The sequence below is a fragment of the Uranotaenia lowii genome, chromosome 1 (genome assembly GCF_029784155.1).
Source record: "Uranotaenia lowii strain MFRU-FL chromosome 1, ASM2978415v1, whole genome shotgun sequence".
NCBI classification, from domain to species: Eukaryota; Metazoa; Arthropoda; class Insecta; order Diptera; family Culicidae; genus Uranotaenia; species Uranotaenia lowii.
The window spans coordinates 205,706,231-205,733,974 of record NC_073691.1 but is presented as its reverse complement, the minus strand read 5'-3'; the positions used below and the strand labels follow the sequence as shown (position 1 = coordinate 205,733,974).

General features: G+C 31.8%; 1 protein-coding gene across 8 annotated transcripts in view; it reads right to left on the bottom strand.

The window, feature by feature from the left end:
• LOC129745086 (complexin) overlaps positions 1 to 27,744 on the bottom strand; it is a 276,770-nt gene that overhangs the window by 122,741 nt on the left and 126,285 nt on the right. For 2 of the 8 annotated variants that reach the window (XM_055737963.1, XM_055737971.1), the window contains exon 1: positions 1,154 to 1,715. The exons of 5 other annotated variants lie outside the window; for them this stretch is intronic. In XM_055737963.1, coding sequence (XP_055593938.1) covers positions 1,154 to 1,166 — 13 coding nt within the window. In that variant the 5' untranslated portion in view covers positions 1,167 to 1,715. Of the gene's footprint in view, positions 1 to 1,153; positions 1,716 to 27,744 lie in introns of those variants that run through there. One more of the 8 variants, XM_055737977.1, reaches the window with a different exon arrangement.

Here is a 27,744-nt window from a genome sequence, read left to right as displayed (position 1 = left end):
TAACCAAGTATGAAAATTTGTGCTCTCATTTTTACTAGATACCACCTTATGTCAAATGAAATAAGAGCAAATTTGGTTCTCAGCGTTTGATAGTAAAATTTTTCAAAATTCTGGCATAAAAGTTTGCTCGGGATGATTTTAAGTTTTACCTTAAATTTAACTCATTTAGATTTATAAAAAATGTTTAAAAAATTCAGTTCTAATTGATAAAATCTTGAAATTCTCAAATTAAGGAAGATTCAGTAAAGCCTCAAAGTTCATATTTTTTCCCAAACGGAAAAATGTCCTTCGATTTCTGCTGAAGTTTGCCATTTCCCAATCTTAAAAACGATAACAGACCGAAAAAACACAAACAACAACTTATTTCTTTGAAAAAAAAAACGCCTCTCAACCGGAAGATCTCCACACCATCTCCCCCCTTTTTCCATTTGGCCCCATCATCACGTTTCGAACCAAAGCCCACCGCCAGTGTTTCGGAGCCATGTGGCCATGTGATATTTGATCGATTTTCCCTCAGAGCCACTACTGACGACTGGCTGGTCTCGAACGACGACGAACGTTGGGCAGATTTCTGGTGTTGGCGCTCTTTCTCTTTTTCAGCTTAGCATAGTTCTCTCCTGCTCGGGCCTACACGCGATGGGGTATCTGCTGCTACGGGGTAAAATTATGCCGCATTGAAGTACAATTTGTGCCTCCCTCCCGCCTTTCTCGACCTTCGCTTCTTGACCGGTTTTCTGGTCCTTGGACCCTCCCTCCCCCAAATTAATCGTTGATGGAAAACGTAGAGAAAATTCTAGGCTAGGACTAGGACAAACAAGATAATTATCTGTTGTGGGTTACTTATGGCCGTGGCGCTCCCTGGCCACACACTGATTGATGGTTGAGATTGACAAAATTTGTTCGAGTGGGGGTGCTGTTTGGATTTCCACGAGTGGTTTTTTTTTGCTCGTCAAGCATGATTTATTTATGAGTAGGTGCTATTATTCGTTCGTTTTTTCGGTTAAAGACTAGCCATAAGTCCGACTGAGATAGCAGGAAGTGATTCATTGGAAAATTTGGTTTACTGAATAATCAGGCCGTTCCTCAGAGCTGTGGTCTGAAGGCTCCGGCCTAACGTGACAAGGGTGAGGAGTTGGAGTTTTCCCTACCGTACCCAGAAAATTCATCTTTTCTAAAGGCGCTGTTTAGCACTAACCGCTAGCTGCCGCTGATGGACGCCGTTTTGGTTGGCTGAACACACTAAGAAATCACCACCGGGATTGTCTCGGACAGTCTGTTCCTGAACTTCAGGACTTTCAAACTATTTACTGGTTTACGAAGGTACAAAAATACTCACGCGAAAATAAACTTTCTTAACGAGCGTTTTCTTTGAGCTAACTAACGGGGTAAAAGTCAGTCTAAGGTACGATTTTTCAGCACTGTACTATCACACAGAATTTTCGGGGTTCACTAGTTTGCTAACAGCCGACTCACAACAATCACTTAGAACTTTCTACTGAAGACACACAACACGTGATGCGTCTTCTGTTTTCTCAAGAACCCTTCCGCCAGTAGAGGCCAGCTGTTGGCGCCCAAGTTGTTGGGCTTCTACGAGGTGGCGCCGGAAGGTCGAAACGCCAGACTGACAGAGTTCACACCACAGAACTGAGGCCGGAGGTCTCTAGCCCCTGCTGGTCTGCTATTTACTGACGCACCATGTGCACTGAACTAAATTTCGAAACCATCATAGCATGCCGCATCCTGATGAACGACGACGACGATGGCAGAGCAGAGCAGGCCATGGCAAAGTCAAAACGCAGCAGCCAGCCAGCGCCGAATCCTGACCGACTTGGATCGTTGCCAAGAACGAAGCCGATCGGGTCATCTTCGGTTCTCGGTTGCTTGAACAAAAACGCCCGAACTGAACCGAGAAAACCTAAAACAATGCGCTCGCTCTCCCGTCTAGGATCCACCGGAATAAACCAAAGAGTCCTATCCGTACACGAACAGCACTCACCCACACCAGCAAAATCCCTTAGAAAGTCGTTCCACTCGGTATTGTCATGGACATCTTCCAACAAACCCCCGAGTGCGCATGTGTCCTTCCACAAGAGGAAAAGACTAGCGGGACTCACAAAAACTCGGGAACTTCCAGCACCCAAAAACGGGAAGCACTCTCGGAAAATTGATAAACTACTAAACACGCCGCTTATCGTTTTTCCCCCATGGTTGGTTTTCTTCGGTTTTCTTTTTTCCTCTTCCATATACCTACATCCTTAGATACCTACATATCTATATTTTCGTTTCGTTCGAGCGCCACCATTCAGCAGAAGTGCCACGGAACGACCCGTGGTCCACTTCCTGGCGGCTGGCTTCGGTTGGTGCCCATTCATGCGACCATTTCTCACCACCCACAGCCGACCACCGAGCGACGTTGTTGTAAATCACGTGTTCAGTTTCTGTTTTTGTTGTTGGTTTTGTGTTGGGTGTTTGCTAACCGAAAATATGTATATATATGGGCATACGGAATGAACATTTCCTCTTGTTTCTTCTTTTTTTTACTTAGTATCTATGCTCCGGATTTTCGAACAACGCGAGACAACATATTGGCCACAATACTTTGTAAAGGTTAGGAGGAATTTAGTGTCATATTTGTATACATATGTAGGTACCTATTTACATATCTTCTGTAAAGGTCTGAAGACATGCAAGTGTTAAATTTTTTTTTTTAAATATGTGGATTCGAGCTTTTCGTTGAAAGAAACAGTGCGATTTTCTGTTATCCTATTCCCTAACAATTATATTCTTACAAATCTGTGATCATAAACCTTCTACAGTCTAGAATTCTGATTTGCTGTAAAACTCATAGAAGTTTAATTTTATGACTATTTTTGTTCTACGAACCACTTTACTGCTGTAAAAAAAATGTCCTTTAAATTATTCCACACGAATGATTTAAAGACCACATAATTCTAGGTGCAACCTGTGAACAGTAATTTGGTGCTAAAATGTAGTATTTTGAGCTTAAGCTTGAGCTGCAATCAGTTGAAAAACAGGAAGATTCTCCGGTTTAAAACTATTTATTGGCAGCTCATAGCAACTTGTTATCCTCATAGCAAATTTTTGTTAATATTTGTAGGAGAATCGATCTTCAATTGTTTAAGTTGAAGCCGAAAAGTGACCGATTGAGCTTAAAAATTTTCTGAGACCTTCTGCTGAACCATACTGTTAATCAGGAATGATCAATTTTTTTAAGCAACGGGCCACTTTGGATTCGAAATATATTCAGCACTAAAAATAATTATTATTTATAGCACTCAAAATAATCTCACTGATTTACAGCATTTTTAAACTAAGTAAGTTGAAGATCACTTTTAATGTGAAATCGGACGCTGAATCCAAAAATTAAATAAAAAAAAATCTCAGTAGAACAGTTTTTGAATTATACTCAAAATATGGATTTTTTTTTTGAATAAAAAAAAGTTCTTGTAATTATATTCAAATATCTCTGTAATCTCTGTAACTCATAACGAATAAGACGACAATTTGCGGTCGATATACAATCTTTCAATTGCAATTGTTAAAAGTCCAATCATATTGCAGTCTTCGGGTTAAATATTTGACTCGATTAAGGCTTTCATAAAAATATTCATAAAAAGCAAACAGTAAATGACGGAAAAAGTTCAGAATGATAAACCAGTTTTTTTGCTTCTCTCGAGCAATATACCTTAAAATCCCATTCACGCTTTAGACTCAAGCAACCTCTGTAATATTTCAAATTTCAAATTAATTTCATGCAGTTTATTTGAATATAAGTACAAGAACTTTTTTTAAAAATATATTTTGAGCATAACTCAAAAACTGTTCTACTCAGATTTTTTAGGATTTCATTCCATGTTAACTAGTGTAGTAAGTGAAACAGTCAGAACTAGAGGAAAATAACTTATTGAAAATTGAAAAAAAAACAGCCTTGTGATACGTTAGAAATGTACAAAAACCGTACTATTTTTTCATTTTATCTTTTACAATAAAGAAGTTATGGAGCATAGAAATAAAGTGGCCCATGATTCCCCTCTCCCCCATATTTTTTAAACTCGAAACGGCTTAAACAAAATTTTATATTTTCGTTTTATTACAAGTCTTGATACAAGCTTTTCAGTATCATAAATGATTAAATCAAACCATTTTTAGTTTAAAACTTTTATCTTCTGAAATCTGGTGTTCCACTTAAGTTATGAATTTCGTTAAGTGTTGTATGTAGATTGATTTTAATTTAGTATTGAGTTCAGCAAGAAGTTGAGTTGAAATATTCGACGATAAGCAACGATAGCCCACATGAGTTGTACAAGAAACTTGTAACTGTTGACATCATTTGTAAATTGAAAGTTTACTAGCAAATCACAGGAGCGTAGAAAAATATGATTTTGTCCCAGATTGCATAACACTAGTCAAAAGTGTTTCCTGAGCATATTCTCTTCCTCCATCCACCAAAAAATTGATTTACAAGGATGCAAAGGTGACCTCGGTCCTAAAACATGAATTTATTCTCTATTATTCTTTTCTCTTGTTTTCCTCTCTGTCTTTTGACTACTAGGACGTGGCCAGCGCCGCTAATGATGTTAAAAGAGAGAGCATCAGTTTTGTTCATTATGAATGTTCTGTCAGTCCCTGACACCATTTTTTTACCTCTGGACAAAGTTGAGGGCCTCTATGAATCCTGAAGTAGCAACCATTGGCGATGTGGAATTCTTTCTACTGAGTTTGTTTTAAGAACGATTTAGAGCACATAAAATAACATCAAAGCATATAAAATAACATTACTGATTAAAGGTGGATGTGAGTAGTCAATCAAGCTAAGCTTAGCTAAGCTTATCGGTGAAAAGTGATTTAAAATTCTTAAGATGTTCTCACTTGAAAGGACATCACTTTTCACCGAAAAACGATGTTCTAAGAACTTTTTTTTTGGTTTTATTTTTGGCACTTTACCATCATTATGGCATTCGTGTCTAATGTTTTAAGAACGATTTAGAGCTTATAAAATAACATCAAAGAAGCTTAGCATGCTTATCAATTATTAAAGGTGGATGTGAGTAATCAATCAAACTAAGCTTAGCTAAACTTATCGGTGAAAAGTGATTTCAAATTCTTAAGATGTTCTCACTTAAAAGGACATCACTTTTCACCGATAAGGGGAAATAAAACAAACTCATGAATTTAAAGACATCGGAAATTTAATACGGTCTTTTAAAAATACATGGTGGATAATATCAGGCGAAATTCAATAGGTACATAACATAATCTTGATCATTTTAAAGTCATTCACATTTTAGAATGGATTTGAACTTTCTCGCAAACATTCATTCTTATTAGCAGAAATATCATTTGCTTTTTTCTGTAAGAAACGAATGAAGGCCGTGTGAACGGGGGTGGGTTTGAGAGGTCTAAACCCCCCGCTTTCCTCAACCACTGAAATTTTTCCCAAGTTCGAGAAACGAATTCCACATAACTTTTGCTCTCAAACTCAAATCTTGACACTTAAAAACGCTACCTTGTTTTCGGAATGGGCTTTTCTTAAAGAAGTGCAACCAAAAAGGTTTAGAATTTGAAACCAATCATTTAGACCTCAAAGTTCAGAACTCAGAAAACCAAATGCAGCCTCAATTTTACTTTGTGATTCTGGTTCTTCGAATAGCTTAACTTCACAGCAAAGGGGTTCTAATAAATCGCACAAGGCAACAAAATTTACATTTTTTTCAAGGTACACAGAATTTATGATTTTGTTTTTGGATGATTTGAGTGTCTGAATCAAAAAATTTTATAACGTTTTTTTTAGCAGCTTTTGCTTTTTAAAATAACTTTTGAAAAAAGGTAGAAATCAAAAAAATTAAATTCAGGATCTAAATCAATGATCAACTTTCCTCAAGATCGAGAGTAATTTTGGCTTCTACAATAAAAGTTTCAGAAGTTCTCTTCTTGTTTACTTTCCCCATTCTGTAAAAACGGCAATGTTAACGAATTTTTAGAAAGCTTTAAACCGCAGAAATCAAATCGATTTGCTGTATTCAACAAATTTGGCAAATAATATCAATGCTTTCATTCCAAAAAAAAACTCGGAGGAATACTCGTAATGGTATCTTTTCACACTTCTAAAAAAATGTAGAATTTAACTTTGTAGGATCATTAAACCTTTGAAATAAGAATATTTAGATTGAAACTTATTCTTTGACTGAATGAAGGATGAAAAACATACTCAGAATCAGTTTTCGTTTTTCATGTTTAGTTCATCAGTCTGATTTCACTCAAATCTGATCCATTCTTCAAATGCTTGAAACTATAAAATTTGCACTAGCAAATTAACAAACACGTTTAACGTATTTTCATTATAATTGTATAAATTTTCTTATTTTAATCGATCTTGATTTTTAATTAATATATGAAAAATTAAGAAACCTAAAGTTAGATTTTATTGCGTAAAATTTTCATTTGTTTTTTTCTATCGGTGAATCGAAACCTGAAATTCACCTACCTTTATTATGTCCGTTCTTTCCGTGATCAATTGAACATGTTGTATTATAAATATTTGAAGTTTTTTTTTGAGCTTCAGAAAAAGGTCCACTTTTGATTGATAACCAGAAAAAAATGAGTTTAAAAATATTTTGTCTCTGACTTTCATCACTGGAAATAAAATTAATATTTTCTTCTTTTTTTTTAAATTTACATCAATTATCATGTGTTTTGAATAAATTCTCCTAAACTCAAAATAGATATAATAGTTTTTCCCAATCGAAAATGTATGTTTCAAATCGTGATTGTTTCAAAGTCAAGTTTAATATTATCGCGGAATATTTCACTCAACGCTTCCATTGAGATGGAAGGGAACGAAGATTAACATGATTGAAAGTTATCAATTATTGTCATTTTCGCCAAAAAAAATTTAAATCAAGGTTAATTTCTGACCGGATATGAAAATAATATGAGACTAAGGATCGAATGTCTTCTTAAATATGGCGTTTACAGCTCTAATTTGTTTTTCATTTATTGAAAACCACGGTTTTACACCATCTTTTGATTCATAAAAAAAATTCAAAAAAAACTTATCCTTATGTGCAACGTATAGCTTCTTAATTCAGCTTTCTTAAAAACTTAGTGGATTTTTTTGAGCATTTCGTAGCTGATCTACATTCTTTTATTGGAAGCATGTAGTTTCGGATTTTTTTTTCTTAGAATTTGAATAACAGAAAACTGAATTGTCAAAGCGGAATATTCTCTGAGAAACTTGAGTTACACTACGAGGCTTCCAAAACTATAAATTTTGTTAAAATTCAGTCGGGAAGAAAGACACATATATTGGTTTTAGTCGTTAGTTTGAAATTGACACCACAGAGACTGTAACGGAAAAAATGTCAAGGACGGATGATGGTTAAAAGTAACGTTTATGCCAATAGACCCCCGAGAAGTGATTTGAAAACAAAAGATCAAGGATAATGCCAATGATTTGTTGTTGACATGCTCAAAAATCATCTTATTTCGTTGGTTAAAACGTTCAGTATAAAACCGATTAATTAAAGATAGTTTGAAATGAAAATCCACTGTCTATGGTTGAAAAGAATATCCACGTCAGCACTTAAGGTAATTTTCAGAATTATTAAATGGTCTTCCTTTTCATATGAAAATTTGGGTACAAAAATATCACTTTTTATCAAATACAGCAAATCAGAATATTTTTTTTTTCAATAAAAATATTCAATGGATTCAAAAAAGTTCTTTAGTAATGTTAAATTGTAAAAGTTCAAATCTGGGAGGAAGCGAATATTTTTCACGGGTTCAGAATTCTTCTTTGATTCGATATGCCCATCACTGAGTCAACTTGGAAAAATTTTATGTTTTTAAGGCACAACTTCCAAATTTCAGTCCAAAAATTCAACTCTGCTGCTTTCATCTGGTATAAGAAATAATATAAATCAAATTCTAAACATTTGGTGGTTCAAGAAGAGAAATTAAGTAATGTTTCGATTTGCTAAAAAATGGTCATTTCAGCTTATCAGGCTTCGAGTAGCAAGTGTCAATGCAAGCGGTTGCAAAAAGGGGCAGTTGCAATGCAAAAAGGTGAAATTCGACCGTATTTTTGAGCAAGCTTTTTTGGAGTCGCTTAAAAATAATTTTTTTTTTCATCACATAAAGAATGAATATAATTTTCCAAAGAATCATGCATTTGGCAAATGAAAATCCAAGAATCTCAAATGAAAATAAATAGGAACGAGCTCTTAAAGAAAGTGTGCTTCGAAAGAAAAAACATGATAAAACACAGCTTAATCAAAACTGAAAGTGACCATTATGCTCTTATTTCCCTTTATATTAGAATTCACTTGATTCCACTTGATTTCGTATTCACTATTCAGATTCAGAATTCTAGATTGCCACTTCAGCATTCACTATGAATGCCAGATTAGTTTGTGAGATTTCACTAATCATGAGTTTCATTTCAGTGATTGTGAAAAACTTCTGAAATATTCAGGCTCAAGTGGATATATCAATGATCTATTTTCTTGATGGACTACATTTTGGATCCAAATCTTGTCTTCTTTTTTATATTAATAATTTGTTTTTTTTAATTCTGTACAAGCTGGAAGCTTGTTGTTATACTTTCAGAAAATTAGAGAAAATATCTATTTAAGTCTTAATCAAAATGAAAAAAACCAGCGAAAAAAATTAAAATTATAGAAAAGTTGTTATTCCCAATGTGATACTTATTATCTTCACTCTAACGATACTCACATCAACTGAATGTCTGACTTTTACATTTCTGAGTCTTAAATTTATATTTTGATTTTAAATATTGAACTTGAAACTTGATTTAAAGTTTTTTATTCTTAATCTGAATCCAAATTTGGTTTTTCTCTATTGAATTTCCTAAGCTGTGAATCTGTCTTTTCAGTTAAGGACTTGAGAGCCAAGTTTTTATGCTGAATCTCTGTTTAAGTTTCTGCACCTCAACTCAAGGTAGAATTTTTAAGAAATAAACTTTCATAATTTTTAGTATGAAGTGAGACTTTTGGAGCCGAAGGAGTATAAGTGTATTCGAGAAAACACTCTTTAATTTGTTGTATTTTGTAATTTTCCAAAAAAATTTTAAAAAATTGTGATTTCTTTCGAAGGTGTATATCATTTTTAAAAATTTCAAGAAATTAGAAAAAAACAATTTGAAATAATAATACTTAATTGAGATTATTAACCTGAAATCGATCATATTTGCACCTATACCCCTTTGGCTCTGAAGGCCTCAAATTTATTCCGAATTGTTAAGCCATTACTCGTTTATTTGAAAACAATATACGCAAAATATGTAATATTTCATCTAGATTAAATAGTTTGGTTTTTTAAATTAAAAAAAAATAATTTTAGGTCTCAAAGATCATTCTGATATAAAATTTGAAAGACATGTTATTTGCCTTCAATCTATCATTGAATTTTTTTCTGAAATTTCTATATACTTCATTTTACATTGTTTTTCTATTGCTAACCATAAATATAAAATTCTCTAACTAAGATTTTAAAATGAATTCGTTTCAATTAAGATTTGATGGGTTGCCAAAAAGTTGTAAGATGTTTCCTTGGAATTTGTTAATTCAATGTTAATAGTCCTGGTATTGTTAACAAATTTTGCTTATCCTGATTTTCTAGAACAACGGTGAGTAAAATTGAATTTTTGTATTTTTTTTTTCATTTGAATGATACCCTTGATAAAAATTCAGCAAAAAGTTATTCAGGCAATTTAAATCTATTTTCAAGTAAAATTTTTGTATCTAAATCAGATTGAGTTCTAATCAAACACAGCTCTTTATCAATTTTTTGTTCAAATTCTCATGCTAATAAATTTAATTTGAAAAAAAGTAATGAACAAATTAACATTTTTTTTAAATAATGTAAAAATTTTAAATAGTAAAATATATTCAACTTAAATTCATTATAAACAATAAATAATATTTATTATAAACGTTTTAAATTTGAGCCGCCGCTCGTGGCATAGAGTATCCTCTATGCCTTCAAGCCTTCTAAGCCAACGGTCATGAGATCGAACTCCGGTCTCGGCATACATAAGACACTTTCTGTGGGTTGTTGGTGGTAGCATTTGTAAAATACTAGCCTTTTGATAAAAAAACATTAACAATTCGTGTATAAACGTGACACTTTGGTTTATTCAACAAAATAAAACCTTGATAAATTTTATTCTAGATTACTGAAACCGTAAAACAAATTAATCTGTTCATTCAAGCGCATCAAATAACGATTATCATTAAACAGTTGGTACCGAAACTCTCGTACTCCAGGCAATTGTCAAAAGTCATTGCCAAAGATTGGAGGGGGAAAACCAACGAAAAAAAAACCAGAACGCTAAAATCAAATACCACTCTTCAACCATCCAGCCAAATTGACCTTCCGCACGCACTCTGTCAAAACGTGTGTCACTCCCCCAAAATTGGCTTTCTTTTCTGTACTTTGCGGGTGCAAGATTGGGGAGACTGAGGGAGGGATGCTTTCTTTCAACACCAATTTGATGGTGATGCTGCTGCTAAGCGTACCCGGTTAGGGGGGGATGAATGGAACTTTTCCACTAGCGCAAATGGAACGCATCGATAATAATGGTTCCCGGTGTTCATCCATCAGTCAGTCAGACCATGAATCGTCCCAGCAGTAGCAATGCGGAGGCAAAACAATTTCATTAATCACAAGTATTTGCAAATGTGATTGACGAGACGACGGAAAGAACGATGAACTGAAAAGGAAGGAAGGAAGGAAATGTTCCCTCCGAGACTCTGACTCTCGAGGACCGGATTCTGGTTGATTCTTGCGGGAACATCGGAGACAATTTGAAGTCCGGAAGAAAGTTTTCCCCCAACCCCGGGCCGGCTGTGCTTCGGAAGTGGAATGTGATTTCCTCCTACGCATAAGAAAGTAGAACAAGGTGCCAAGTATTATTGATTCTGAACGACTTTTTCTTCTTCCCCAGGCGAGAAATGCTTCGGGGTGTGAACAGAATCAAACCGACCGGGCGAGAATGAGGGAGAATTTTTCCCACCCTTGCAAAACGTGCCGAGCCAGATCATCCCCGTCATCAGCATTTTCAGCGATGCTGTTTCTACTGTTTTTTTTTTCTTGTTTCTGATCTCTTAAAGTTGTGTGAATTGTGTTGTGCATAGGAAAGTTTCCGGGGACGACTTCTCTGTCTCTGTCGCAGCCATATGTCATCGGGCAAATCGGATGGGATGCTATTATGATTCTTTTAGCAGAAAGTGGTGGGGAATGAAGTGACTTTGCGGCGAATGCGATAGCGAAAAATGAGATTTGCCGCTTAGCAGGAAGTGCGGAAAAAAATTGTCCGGATAGTGAGGGAAATTTCTTGGTTGATGGCAAAATTTGGGACTCGGGATACTTGAATTCTGAGTTCAAAGCTTACAATTTTGTGATTAAACTACTTCGAGATGGAAATGGCAAAAATAACAATCAACATTGGTGAAATTTTCTTGAAAAAAAAATCTTAATTATTATATGAACTTCCGTAAATATTTAATCTTACTAAGGAAATTTTCAGCCGATTATGATGATTGACAACTTCAAAAACCGAAAATTTGTAACTTAACAATTCAGTCACGAAAAATCCTGCTTCTCTACCATGGTGCGAGAAATTGCATGACAATAAAAGCAATCGAGTCAGGATAAGTGGAAGGATAATAGCCCGACGAGGAATGCTATCTTAGGCGAATCGTGGGTGGGTGGAGGAGTGCAAAAGGAAAGTTTATGTGCGATAAAGAAGAAATGGCACGGTGCAAAGTGGGAAAATTCTTCGTCACAGACGAACTGCGGTACGCACTTTCCGAATAATGATCCCAATAAGAAAAAATAACTGGACTTCGCACAGTTGGAAAATTAAGAAGTAAGGGGGGATGATTGTGATGCTGATGCTGATGATGCCAGCCCGGATACTCAACGCGCTGGCAGATGATAAAGAGCTTGGCAGAACAACTTGGGCGATGCGGCTTTTGCATTCCTTTCAGTTTTCCGGAGCTTCTCTCTAACCCTGAGTCTCGCTATTTTCCGGTCTGTCTCTGACTCTGAATTTTCCCTTTGGCATCTTTTATCCCATCTTAAAATGCTAGTAGAGAGCCACAGGAAACCGTCAACCGTTCCCGGGATGACTAATGCCATTCGACGTAAGCTTCTTAAGTTGAAGCTGGAGAGTTGGAGCTTCTGCTTCTGAGCCTGAAAGGGTCCTCAAAAATGGGCTAAAGGATGTCACTGGAGACGGAACGGAGCTGCGGAAAGCCAGCTGTAATTGGAAATTGTTGAAGAGACAACGGAAGGCGACGTCCCCTTAACCATGTCCCTATCTCTGGCGCGGTAAGGTTGGCAAGATTCATTTCGAGAGATGCAGCCAGCAGCTTTGTGGTCAATTCGTGAGAAATGAGCAATCCCCCGGCTGTCAGTCGCCTTCCGCTGATGCGGATAGTTCGATCCTATTAGAAAAGTTTTCCGATCGTGATTCAATTGGCATTGTGAGGAATCCTGACTGACTGCGTTGCTGTCAGGTTCAGATTAATTGAATTACGGTTGATTGTGTTTCCTGGGAAATTAATATAATTTAGAAAAAAAAATATTACAAGAACATGCTGTAATTGAGTTTCAATTGAATTACCAAGATTCCAGTGATGCAATTGGAAAACCGAAATAGAATTGAATGCTTCAAACTTCTCATTTTCTCGTTCCCATTTTGTTAGGATATTCAGCTCGGTGAAATGCGGTCGAGACAAGTTGTCACATTATTGGCAAATACACTCAAAAACTATGTTTTCAAACTTTTTTTTTTGTTACGAAAAAAAAAAACAAAACGTCTGATTTTTTTTCATCAAACTTAAATAAAAAAAAAATTTAGTTTAAACATTGATGATTAGGTTTGACAGAAAAAAAGATATTTTAGAGTGTAGAGGCTTTTCTGAAAAGAAATTTAACCTTATTTTATTATAACCATGCCTGATTTTTGCTCAGATATGCTCCTTAATTTTTCAAATTTGTATTGTTGCAAATGTTCGTCTCGCTTATTGAAAACCAAAAATAACGTAAGCTCAAAGTTGCGTAATCGAAACAGTGAATCAAAAGTTTGATTAGTTAGCTTTAAAACGATTTTATTTAGCAAATAACATAACACAGAATCACCAAAAGCAGCCTGAAAAATATGCGCTTCCCAAGCCAATCCGCATTCTTCCACTGGAAGGCGAAATCAATACAATACAAAATTAACAGCAGAAGCTTTAAAAAATCTGCGCTTGCAAAGCAAATCCGTCTTTTTCCACAAAACATGCAATCAGCCGTAGTCTTAAAAATCTGCGCTTTTTAAGTCGATCCGCCTTTCTCCACTGAAGACTAAATCAAAACAAACAATCAGCAGGAGAAGCCTTAAAAATCTGCGCTTCCTTAGCTCATTACGTCTTTATCCACCGGAAAGCCAAATGAAACCAAAATTCAGCAGCAGCAGCCTAAAAAATCTGCGCTTCCTAAGCCGATTCGATCTTTTTTCACCGGAAGGCTAAATCATAACAAACAAATCTGCGCTTCCTAAGCCAATTCCGGCTTCATCCACCGGAAGGCTTATTCAAAACAAACATTCAGATGCAGTTTTAAAAATAGGCGCTTCCTAAGCCAATCCGTCTTTCTATCGGAGGCTACGAGTTTTTTTTCATAGAAGCAGCCTTAACAATCTGCGCTCTCTGTGCTCATTCTACCGACTACGCCGTTGTCGTGATTTTATGATTCTTAGGAATCTCAATTCAGAGATTCACTCAGACATGTCTGTCGTTCACATGATTAGATCAATGACTTACTTACTTTTATTCTATTTTGTTTTTAATCATTAAGATTTATTTTCTGCGTATCATTCACCTCATCTCAACACCTCCTTGACATAATGCCCTTTCTTAGAAACATGAAAAAAAAAACGAATCGCAAAATTTCAAACGGTTCCTGTAGCTGAAGGTACTGACTTACCATTGTTTCATTTTTTTTTTTTCAAAATAGCTTTTCGTTGACACTTACGGTTCGTTTGGATCCTCCGATAGAAATGGGTTCGTTCCGGCAGAAGTTTTCTGCTGCACTCAGCAGAACCAAAACAATGTTTATAAATATATTAGGTTTATAAACTTCAACTAGAGATAAAAAAAAACGCCACATAACTCCGCTCTAATTTTACGTTGGTTAGATTCCCTCCCACATTTCTGGACTAAAAAATATTGCACAGATTGAGCTGCATTTTTTGCCAATGTTAGAGAACGATTTCGAAGAGTCGAACCATGTTTCTTCAAATCTCACTTTTAAGCAAATAACCTCCGGGATCACAAATTAAATTGAAATTTAATTGGATCTGTAGGTTCAGTTTTCTCAAGAATGACGATATTTGGCACATTTTTGCATTTTTGGATTGTTAAATTAACACATTTTGAAAAATTCTGTGCGTAAACAATTTGAAATTATGATTCACTTTGGTTTTATGCTGATTTCAGTAAACCACATCTTAAGGCAGGGTTGGTTTTTAAAGGGTTAAGAATTTGAATAAAATTAAAATAAAGGAAAATCTTGCATCCAGAATCATAACTTGAAAAAAAAAACGTTTATTTTGGAATAAGAAGCGAATATATGAATCTGGGAAAAGAATAGCAGTTTGATTCCAGTATCATAACTCAAATTTTTAATTTCATAATCAGCCACCATTGAAAAATGATTCGATGTAACAAAATTCACATATTTTTGAGGAGCAATAAATCTTAGAGCTGAGTTTGACTAATTTGAAGCCGTTTATTTCAAATTTGCAATATGTTTTTTTTCTATAAGTTCTCGTTTTTTTTTTCAGATAACTTGTGAAATTTGGCAAAAAATCTCTTTAAAACTTAGTGCACTTTTTTCTAAACTGTAGGTTTCATAAAAATAGTGTTGAAAAGAAAGGTGACCAGAAGACCTCGAGTCATTTTGACTTCTTCGAAATGTATATACCTAGAAGTTTTCATTTGGTTTTTTTTTCAATTCTGCAAAATACGGTAAATTAGATAAAATCTTAAGGATGATTTAACCCAATTAAATCTATCATATTAAAGATTAAACCTTCTATAACCCTTTTTTTCGCTGAAAAATTCACAGAAGTTGTATTTTGTAATTACTTACAACTTTTGTTCTACGAAAAACCATATTCATGGCATATAATTGATTTATCACACAAAATATTTTTAAGCAGTTTTATATTTCATCATTTCAACCAACTTCGGTTAGTTGTTTTTTTTTTCACAAAATCAAACCAGCATCTTCGATATCTTTTAGGCTTCAAATTTATATGTTTCAGATCGAAAAATTATATGAAACTTTGAATTCTGGGACTTTGAATATAATAACCTTTGATAAAATGAACCATTTTCTCATTTTTATTGCTTTTTAAGCTTCTTTTATAGCGAATGCCTTGTGCATGTCAAACAGCTGTCACCATTACGGAATCTTAGATCAACATGTTTTTAATCATTTTGCAAACAAAAATGTTATATTAACTATTCCTTGCGGTTTTATGACAATTTTATTAAACCCCACCTAAAGGCGGGGTTGAAAGGGTTAAAACATAAATCAAATTGTTTTATAGTCTACCACAAAGTTGTAAAATGATTTAAAATCCTCAAATGTGAAATTTGAATCGGTGATTGAATAAAATATAATAAATAGATTCAAAGTCAGTTTTTGTTTTTCATATAGATTTGTTGAAGCAGTTATCCAAGCCTGATTCCACTCAAAATTGATTCATTTCAAAAGTGGTAAGCGTCATATCACCAAAACTAAAGGTGATAAAACAAATCTGACAAAAGATTCGAGTTCAGAAAGCCAATATCTTCCGGAATCAGTAATTGAAACAAGGCACCAAAATTGCTGTTCCCTTGTTTTAGTTTTGCAAATCTAAAATGAATAATATAATAAAGTTCATGGTTCCAATTTTCAGTTTTGCCGATCAAAATCTATCCCATCATGTATGGAAAAAGGCAGCGGTTTATAAACTGGAATTGAATCAGCTTTGTTTTTTTTCTCGTTCAAGTTGAACAATTGAAAAATCTTGGACTGATTTTTGACTTATATGGCTGGGTTTCAAGATTTACACCAATCATATCGTCGTTATTGATCCCAGACTATTCCCACAATGATAATAAAAATTAAGTTAAAATCCCGTTCAAGTTTCAGTTTTGACAAAAAATGGTTCATTTTAATTGAAATTGATTAAGCTTCTATATTTTGTTTTAGTTACTGATTTTGAAAGATTTTTGCGTCATGAATTCGAATGTTTTGTCAAATTTTATTTCTAGTTTAAGTGTTATAATTCGTGTAAATTTTAAAATGAGTCACATTGATAGCTGATCAACTAATGAGCCTGCATAATATCTAAAAACAGATTGTAAATTGTTTTGCTGTCCTTCATTTAATGAAGGAATCTAGATTTCGTCAAGATTTTTTAGCATCAGAGATACAATACCTAAGACAAAAATGAAACTCTACGATTTTTGAAAAAAAAAGATTGAAAAAAAAATCAACTTTTTTTGACATTACAAAAGGGCGTTGTGATGTTTTAAATATTTAAGATTTTCACTTATTTAACAACTTTGTTAGAGACTGCAAAGCGGAATTGAATTTCTTTGAAGTTTAGTCAAATTCCTTTTTAAAAATTTTTTAATTACAATTAAAACGTAAGTATTTTTTTAAAGTCAATTCAATTACTCACAGTCATCGAAAAAGTTTACCTTTGATTCAGACCGTCAAATTGAATTGGAATAATGTGAATTTGTTTTCTTTTGCAATAAGAAACCGATCTCATATTTCATGACTTCTTAACTATATCTTGAAAATTATTTTAAAAAAAAATGAATTATGTGTCCATCAAGAAACAAAATCTATTTTTCCCCATATTCAGATTTTTTTTAAAGTAAACTTGTTACTTTTTTTAACGAAGGGTTAGAATTTCATTTGATTTATTTGAATTGAATTAGAAATACCAGTGCAAATCAATAAAAATTTAGTTTTAAATGCTCCAGACATCAGAAAAACATTTAACCCTCATCCGCATTAGATTTCATCACCCTAATCAGCACTAGGAGTGTCAATTTGACACTCCAAGCTAAAATCGTCATAACTCTTTTTATATCTAACTGATTACAATGAAACTTATATCACTAAAAACCATGTAATGTCAGTAAAATATGTTTAGAACATTATATTTAACTAAAGCTTCTAGTTTTCTCGTTATTCAGCATGAAAAAAAAAATCCGGAAAAAACATGCCTCAGGAAAACTGCTGTAGTTCATATATTACACGTCCAAAAAATATTTGCCTTATGCATACGAAAGCTGAAGTTAATGCCTACATCATGAAGCCAAGAAATATTTTTTTAAATTTTTTTTCATGAAATGGTCACAAAAAGTTCAAAAAACTGGTCTGAAAAACCTACTTTTCAATAGATTGCTAGTAAAAACTGTTTGAGCGGTGGTAGAGCTTTTGTAAAAATATCATTACAATTTTTTTTATAATTATGACATTTTGTTGTTTTTAGATTTTTGGTGCAACAAAAATTGAATTTACTGGAATTTTACAAAGTTGACTACTTTGCGCAATTTTTTTACAAATTGAAATTTCATCTATTTTTGTGGTCCATCGTCAGGTTGTACCCGGATTTTCAGTGATTTAACATTGTTTGGACCAATCAAAAGTATATTCATTGGAAAGCACATTTAATCTTCATTCTAGTGAGGTGCAACAATTCACGCTGTGAGATTTCACAAAAGTATGAAAATTATAAACGTAAAATCATTCCTGAATTTCTAGAACCACAAGCAGCGCATCCAGCAAAACGTGTTTGTTTGCTCTCCGAGTAGGTATGGTGGGTGGCAATTTGGACGAGAGCCAAGCCGAGAGACGAATTAATTTTGCGTGTCGCCTGCATGACCACTAGACTGCCTCAAATTTGTATGAGAAATTTCAAGCTTGTGAAATGTTATACGCTGCAGGCTTAAACTGATCCTAGGCCTAGTATAAGGTCTCATGCCAAATTTGGGTCAGATCGGGTCACGGAAAGGGGTCGCTCAACGAGCTTGAAGTTTGAATGGGATTTCGAGACATTTTGTTCGGGAGGAACACGAAAATCCATTTTTTTTTTCAAAAATAACTTTGGTTCCTTTTGGCCGATTTCTTTTGAAAATGGTTTTCCTTAAAGCCTAAACATTCATCCGAAGGCTGCATTTCGATAAGAGTTAAGATAAAAAAGTTATTAAACTTAAAAAATGGGGTAACTTTTTTCAGGGTGATATTCATCACTGTTAATGCTGCGTCAAAATGTTCAAAGCAGCGTCTCTCATTAATAGTGATGAATATCACCCTTAAAAAAGATAACATTTTTTTTGAAGCTTAATAACTTTCGTGTCCTAACTTAAATCGAAATGCATTCTTCGGATGAAATATTTGTCAAAGTTTAGGCTTTAAGAAAAACTATTTTCAAAAGAAATCGACCGAAGGGGACCAAAGTTATTCATGAATAAATGGATTTTCGCGTTCCATCCTTACAAATTCGCTCTTTCAAAGGTTATCGAAATAAGATTATGTAGAAAATAAATTAAGATAGTTTCGATTTTTTCTCTTATTTAATTTTTTTTCAATAACTCTAAACCAAATTGGAGGAGAAAGGGCAGTGTGCAGGACCCTCTTCCCCTCTCTCACTCTTTAAAATGTTACTTTTTACTGCTAGATATTAAAGTTGTCATTGTTAGTCGATTTTTGGAAATTTGTAGCTTGACAGCCAATCTTTTTGAAAAATACTGTCCATAATGCCCTTGCGGGGTAAAATGCCAGCGACTATATTTTGAATAATTTTGGAGATTTGCGAAGTTTTTAGTGGATTATTTTACACAAATGTGTTCTTAAAAAGAATACTTTGTTATTTTAAAAAAATGATTACCAGATATTCATTTAAACACGAATAACAATCAAATTAAATTTTGTGGTGGCTATCCATCACTCAAGTTGTCAAAAGTGATCAAATGAAATAGGCTTTTACACCAAGATGACTGCCTAAAACATTTTCGCCTTTGATTTTATGGATTGTTTAAATTAAATATTTGAATTATAAATTGATGAAAAACTGTGATCAATTGTTGTATTATAGTAAACTGAAGATTTATTAAATTGTAAATCTCCGTTCAAAATGCCCCCATCAATTTATTGATAAATCGCCCTCCCCTCAAGGTGCTGTTCGGTTAGATATAAACAAAACGACGTGTTTAATTGTAAATTTTAGAGTGCAGTTTTCTATGAATACAGTCCGATAATCGAAATGATATATCGATCTTCTTCTATGCTTAGTCCTAAATTATCATTAGGTTGCATAATAATTATAACCTTCGATCGGATTGGAGTAAAAACCATGCACTGGAAATCGAATCGGTTCACTAAATTTGCCATTAAAAGCAGCAGAAAAATTTGGTTGAACACACTGACACACTTCAAAATAAAGTCAAAATTTTCTAAATTTTCAATTTTTCACTGGGAAATGTTAACAAACCACTTGTTTCGATATGTAGATAAACTTGGAAAAAAATATTTTTTCCAATTTTTTCCGAATCAAATTACAGAATTGATTTATTTTCACTGTGAATATTGTGATGTTTTTGAGTCGTTTTGATCCAATGTTTTGAAGCATCATTTGCCTATACTGGGGCGTTTAACATCCAATGATTTCAAAGGTTGCTTTAAAAGACGTTTATAAATCGATTTTTTCTTAGTTTTTACCATAAAAAGTAATAGAGTAGAAGATAGAAATACGAAGCACCTGTTGCAATGTATTCGGGTGTACAGCTTAAATATTTCGCATACCCGCGAATTCCCTTAGCAGGTGCATATTCCCTCGAAATCCCAAGATCCTTAAAAATATTTATTGGTTTTCATGCGAAGTTGATGACATCGGTAAATCACGGAGAAGTAATCAATGGCGAAATAGAACTTGTTCTGTTTAGCCATTTCAACGATTGTGTATAATTTTTTTTTAATAAAAATAAATCGCGGTGTAGTATTTTTGGCAATGTGCCAATTTTTGTCATATTTGTCAGTATGTTTAAATAACAACAAAAATGTTGAATTTGTAAATCCATCGTAATGTCAAACAGATGTAGAAGACATTTCGTGAGAATAAAACCCCTTCATCAATTTGCTGTAATGAAATAAAAATTCCAGAGCCAACAATTTCCGAATTCCCTTCGGGAGAATCAACCTCAATTATGCAGCCAGTGAGCAAGCAAGAATGGGGAGCAAGCAATAATAACTACCAACCACTAATGCTGCTGCTGCTGTTGCTGTTAGCGGAAAACATAAGGCGGGGATTTGTGTTCATTAGTGACCAGCATAATGCCACACCCCCTTTATTTTCCCGCCTCCCTTTGGCCCACCCACCCACAGCGTTCCTGCAAAAGAGGATTCCGGCTGGCGTTATTTTTTCCCTCCCCCAAGTAACAGCAGCTTTCATCAAACACAAGCTTTCTTCCTTATACCGAATACTTATGAAAAGAAGGAAATTAATGAGACCTGCAGATCACCATCGGGCGCGCGGAACCGGCCAAGATTGTGAGCTTCCTCGAATCTTGCGCTCCGAAAAGGAAATGACAAAATCCGGCATTCCACGCTACACCAGACCAGACCAAACCACAAGTGGGTATCCATCCAGCTGTCGGATGTTTTAATACAAGATGAAGGGATCTTCCGAAAAATGGTAGGGATCGGGGGGACGAGCGAGTTTGCTAGCTTCCTTCTTCTGCCAGATTCGAAAGGCGCGCGTGGACCGTGTGGACTACTGATGGAATGCTCCCGAGGGAATTCGGAACGGTTTTCTTGGCCAGGAAATTTTTGGCACAGCTCAGCTCAGGAACCTCGAAACGCACCGCAGAGTTCCAATGCTTCTTCGCTGGTCTACGTTCCGCCGTGGGAAGATAAAATCAATCAATTTCCTCCCGGGAGATCGGACGATGGATCCGCTCGAGTATTTTCACACCGTGTGGTGCGGTATCGATCGGGTTTGTTGTGGCTTTAATGTTGAGGAATGATTCCATTTCATTTTTCTACGGAAATTTTTTAAGTAAAAGCTGACAAGAAATTGATTAGAAAATCAAAACAGTTCAGAGAAAAATTTCAAAAGAATTCGCTTAAACAAAAAAGTTAGCAAAATAAACTTACTACGAGGGGCATTGTTGCGCAATTTCTAGAACTAGGTGATGGCATTCAGTGAAAATTCGGGCTAAGCTACTGCTCTTCTGCGATGAATAAATTCAACATTGAGCGTTAGGCAGATTGGAGCTAAGTTGTAGAATGTCAAAAACAAGCAACTGGTTTTTCGTTCTCCAAAGGATGCAGAAGGATGGTGCGGGTCCTTACCTGTAAATAGAAAAAAAGGAAAAACAAATATGTTAGACGAAAAATTTTATTCTTATGAACATTTAATCAATATGAACAACAAAATATTCAACTTTTTATAAATAGTTTGAGCATGTTTTCGTTGAATGGAAATTTCCATTGAGAATAAATCATCGATTTTTATCATTTTGGATTTATTTTTGTTTCATATTTGAACTATTTCTGAGCCTTTTTGTAATTTTTGTCACTTTTGTCATTTTTATCATTTTTGTCATTTTTGTCATTTTTGTCATTTTTGTCATTTTTGTCATTTTTGTCATTTTTGTCATTTTTGTCATTTTTGTCATTTTTGTCATTTTTGTCATTTTTGTCATTTTTGTCATTTTTGTCATTTTTGTCATTTTTGTCATTTTTGTCATTTTTGTCATTTTTGTCATTTTTGTCATTTTTGTCATTTTTGTCATTTTTGTCATTTTTGTCATTTTTGTCATTTTTGTCATTTTTGTCATTTTCGTCATTTTTGTCATTTTTGTCATTTTTGTCATTTTTGTCATTTTTGTCATTTTTGTCATTTTTGTCATTTTTGTCATTTTTGTCATTTTTGTCATTTTTGTCATTTTTGTCATTTTTGTCATTTTTGTCATTTTTGTCATTTTTGTCATTTTTGTCATTTTTGTCATTTTTGTCATTTTTGTCATTTTTGTCATTTTTGTCATTTTTGTCATTTTTGTCATTTTTGTCATTTTTGTCATTTTTGTCATTTTTGTCATTTTTGTCATTTTTGTCATTTTTGTCATTTTTGTCATTTTTGTCATTTTTGTCATTTTTGTCATTTTTGTCATTTTTGTCATTTTTGTCATTTTTGTCATTTTTGTCATTTTTGTCATTTTTGTCATTTTTGTCATTTTTGTCATTTTTGTCATTTTTGTCATTTTTGTCATTTTTGTCATTTTTGTCATTTTTGTCATTTTTGTCATTTTTGTCATTTTTGTCATTTTTGTCATTTTTGTCTTTTTTGTCATTTTTGTCATTTTTGTCATTTTTGTCATTTTTGTCTTTTTTGTCATTTTTGTCATTTTAGTTATTTTTGTCATTTTTGTCATTTTTGTCATTTTTGTCATTTTTGTCATTTTTGTCATTTTTGTCATTTTTGTCATTTTTGTCATTTTTGTCATTTTTGTCATTTTTGTCATTTTTGTCATTTTTGTCATTTTTGTCATTTTTGTCATTTTTGTCATTTTTGTCATTTTTGTCATTTTTGTCATTTTTGTCATTTTTGTCATTTTTGTCATTTTTGTCATTTTTGTCATTTTTGTCATTTTTGTCATTTTTGTCATTTTTGTCATTTTTGTCATTTTTGTCATTTTTGTCATTTTTGTCATTTTTGTCATTTTTGTCATTTTTGTCATTTTTGTCATTTTTGTCATTTTTGTCATTTTTGTCATTTTTGTCATTTTTGTCATTTTTGTCATTTTTGTCATTTTTGTCATTTTTGTCATTTTTGTCATTTTTGTCATTTTTGTCATTTTTGTCATTTTTGTCATTTTTGTCATTTTTGTCATTTTTGTCATTTTTGTCATTTTTGTCATTTTTGTCATTTTTGTCATTTTTGTCATTTTTGTCATTTTTGTCATTTTTGTCATTTTTGTCATTTTTGTCATTTTTGTCATTTTTGTCATTTTTGTCATTTTTGTCATTTTTGTCATTTTTGTCATTTTTGTCATTTTTGTCATTTTTGTCATTTTTGTCATTTTTGTCATTTTTGTCATTTTTGTCATTTTTGTCATTTTTGTCATTTTTGTCATTTTTGTCATTTTTGTCATTTTTGTCATTTTTGTCATTTTTGTCATTTTTGTCATTTTTGTCATTTTTGTCATTTTTGTCATTTTTGTCATTTTTGTCATTTTTGTCATTTTTGTCATTTTTGTCATTTTTGTCATTTTTGTCATTTTTGTCATTTTTGTCATTTTTGTCATTTTTGTCATTTTTGTCATTTTTGTCATTTTTGTCATTTTTGTCATTTTTGTCATTTTTGTCATTTTTGTCATTTTTGTCATTTTTGTCATTTTTGTCATTTTTGTCATTTTTGTCATTTTTGTCATTTTTGTCATTTTTGTCATTTTTGCATTTTTGTCATTTTTGTCATTTTTGTCATTTTGGTCATTTTTGTCATTTTTGTCATTTTTGTCATTTTTGTCATTTTTGTCATTTTGTCATTTTTGTCATTTTTGTCATTTTTGTCATTTTTGTCATTTTTGTCATTTTTGTCATTTTTGTCATTTTTGTCATTTTTGTCATTTTTGTCATTTTTGTCATTTTTGTCATTTTTGTCATTTTTGTCATTTTTGTCATTTTTGTCATTTTTGTCATTTTTGTCATTTTTGTCATTTTTGTCATTTTTGTCATTTTTGTCATTTTTGTCATTTTTGTCATTTTTGTCATTTTTGTCATTTTTGTCATTTTTGTCATTTTTGTCATTTTTGTCATTTTTGTCATTTTTGTCATTTTTGTCATTTTTGTCATTTTTGTCATTTTTGTCATTTTTTGTCATTTTTGTCATTTTTGTCATTTTTGTCATTTTTGTCATTTTTGTCATTTTTGTCATTTTTGTCATTTTTGTCATTTTTGTCATTTTTGTCATTTTTGTCATTTTTGTCATTTTTGTCATTTTTGTCATTTTTGTCATTTTTGTCATTTTTGTCATTTTTGTCATTTTTGTCATTTTTGTCATTTTTGTCATTTTTGTCATTTTTGTCATTTTGTCATTTTTGTCATTTTTGTCATTTTTTGTCATTTTTGTCATTTTGTCATTTTTGTCATTTTTGTCATTTTTGTCATTTTTGTCATTTTTGTCATTTTTGTCATTTTTGTCATTTTTGTCATTTTTGTCATTTTTGTCATTTTTGTCATTTTTGTCATTTTTGTCATTTTTGTCATTTTTGTCATTTTTGTCATTTTTGTCATTTTTGTCATTTTTGTCATTTTTGTCATTTTTGTCATTTTTGTCATTTTTGTCATTTTTGTCATTTTTGTCATTTTTGTCATTTTTGTCATTTTTGTCATTTTTGTCATTTTTGTCATTTTTGTCATTTTTGTCATTTTTGTCATTTTTGTCATTTTTGTCATTTTTGTCATTTTTGTCATTTTTGTCATTTTTGTCATTTTTGTCATTTTTGTCATTTTTGTCATTTTTGTCATTTTTGTCATTTTTGTCATTTTTGTCATTTTTTGTCATTTTTGTCATTTTTGTCATTTTTGTCATTTTTGTCATTTTTGTCATTTTTGTCATTTTTGTCATTTTTGTCATTTTTGTCATTTTTGTCATTTTTGTCATTTTTGTCATTTTTGTCATTTTTGTCATTTTTGTCATTTTTGTCATTTTTGTCATTTTTGTCATTTTTGTCATTTTTGTCATTTTTGTCATTTTTGTCATTTTTGTCATTTTTGTCATTTTTGTCATTTTTGTCATTTTTGTCATTTTTGTCATTTTTGTCATTTTTGTCATTTTGTCATTTTGTCATTTTTGTCATTTTGTCATTTTTGTCATTTTTGTCATTTTTGTCATTTTTGTCATTTTTGTCATTTTTGTCATTTTTGTCATTTTGTCATTTTTGTCATTTTTGTCATTTTTGTCATTTTTGTCATTTTTGTCATTTTTGTCATTTTTGTCATTTTTGTCATTTTTGTCATTTTTGTCATTTTTGTCATTTTTGTCATTTTTGTCATTTTTGTCATTTTTGTCATTTTTGTCATTTTTGTCATTTTTGTCATTTTTGTCATTTTTTGTCATTTTTGTCATTTTTGTCATTTTTGTCATTTTTGTCATTTTTGTCATTTTTGTCATTTTTGTCATTTTTGTCATTTTTGTCATTTTTGTCATTTTTGTCATTTTTGTCATTTTTGTCATTTTTGTCATTTTTGTCATTTTTGTCATTTTTGTCATTTTTGTCATTTTTGTCATTTTTGTCATTTTGTCATTTTTGTCATTTTTGTCATTTTTGTCATTTTGTCATTTTTGTCATTTTTGTCATTTTTGTCATTTTTGTCATTTTTGTCATTTTTGTCATTTTTGTCATTTTTGTCATTTTTGTCATTTTTGTCATTTTTTGTCATTTTTGTCATTTTTGTCATTTTTGTCATTTTTGTCATTTTGTCATTTTTGTCATTTTTGTCATTTTGTCATTTTTGTCATTTTTGTCATTTTTGTCATTTTTGTCATTTTTGTCATTTTTGTCATTTTTGTCATTTTTGTCATTTTTGTCATTTTTGTCATTTTTGTCATTTTTGTCATTTTTGTCATTTTGTCATTTTTGTCATTTTTGTCATTTTTGTCATTTTTGTCATTTTTGTCATTTTTGTCATTTTTGTCATTTTTGTCATTTTTTGTCAATTTCGTCATTTTTGTCATTTTTGTCATTTTTGTCATTTTTGTCATTTTTGTCATTTTTGTCATTTTTGTCATTTTTGTCATTTTTGTCATTTTTGTCATTTTTGTCATTTTGTCATTTTTGTCATTTTGGTCATTTTTGTCATTTTTGTCATTTTTGTCATTTTTGTCATTTTTGTCATTTTTGTCATTTTTGTCATTTTTGTCATTTTTGTCATTTTTGTCATTTTTGTCATTTTGTCATTTTTGTCATTTTTGTCATTTTTGTCATTTTTGTCATTTTTGTCATTTTTGTCATTTTTGTCATTTTTGTCATTTTGTCATTTTTGTCATTTTTGTCATTTTTGTCATTTTTGTCATTTTTGTCATTTTTGTCATTTTTGTCATTTTTGTCATTTTTGTCATTTTTGTCATTTTTGTCATTTTTGTCATTTTTGTCATTTTTGTCATTTTTGTCATTTTTGTCATTTTTGTCATTTTTGTCATTTTTGTCATTTTTGTCATTTTTGTCATTTTTGTCATTTTTGTCATTTTTGTCATTTTTGTCATTTTTGTCATTTTTGTCATTTTTGTCATTTTTGTCATTTTTGTCATTTTTGTCTTTTTTGTCATTTTGTCATTTTTGTCATTTTTGTCATTTTTGTCATTTTTGTCATTTTTGTCATTTTTGTCATTTTTGTCATTTTTGTCATTTTTGTCATTTTTGTCATTTTTGTCATTTTTGTCATTTTTGTCATTTTTGTCATTTTTGTCATTTTTGTCATTTTTGTCATTTTTGTCATTTTGTCATTTTTGTCATTTTTGTCATTTTTGTCATTTTTGTCATTTTTGTCATTTTTGTCATTTTTGTCATTTTTGTCATTTTTGTCATTTTTGTCATTTTTTGTCATTTTTGTCATTTTTGTCATTTTTGTCATTTTTGTCATTTTTGTCATTTTTGTCATTTTTGTCATTTTTGTCATTTTTGTCATTTTTGTCACTTTTGTCACTTTTGTCATTTTTGTCATTTTTGTCATTTTTGTCATTTTTGTCATTTTTGTCATTTTTGTCATTTTTGTCATTTTTGTCATTTTAGTCATTTTTGTCATTTTTGTCATTTTTGTCATTTTTGTCATTTTTGTCATTTTTGTCATTTTTGTCATTTTTGTCATTTTTGTCTTTTTTGTCATTTTTGTCATTTTTGTCATTTTTGTCATTTTTGTCATTTTTGTCATTTTTGTCATTTTTGTCATTTTTGTCATTTTTGTCATTTTTGTCATTTTTGTCATTTTTGTCATTTTTGTCATTTTTGTCATTTTTGTCATTTTTGTCATTTTTGTCATTTTTGTCATTTTTATCATTTTTGTCATTTTTGTCATTTTGTCATTTTTGTCATTTTTGTCATTTTTGTCATTTTTGTCATTTTTGTCATTTTTGTCAATTTTTGTCATTTTTGTCATTTTTGTCATTTTTGTCATTTTGGTCATTTTTGTCATTTTTGTCATTTTTGTCATTTTTGTCATTTTTGTCATTTTTGTCATTTTTGTCATTTTTGTCATTTTTGTCATTTTTGTCATTTTTGTCATTTTGTCATTTTTGTCATTTTTGTCATTTTTGTCATTTTTGTCATTTTTGTCATTTTTGTCAATTTCGTCATTTTGTCATTTTTGTCATTTTTGTCATTTTTGTCATTTTTGTCATTTTTGTCATTTTGTCATTTTTGTCATTTTTGTCATTTTTGTCATTTTTGTCATTTTTGTCATTTTTGTCATTTTTGTCATTTTTGTCATTTTTGTCATTTTTGTCATTTTTGTCATTTTTGTCATTTTTGTCATTTTTGTCATTTTTGTCATTTTTGTCATTTTTGTCATTTTTTGTCATTTTTTGTCATTTTTGTCATTTTTGTCATTTTTTTGTCATTTTTGTCATTTTTGTCATTTTTGTCA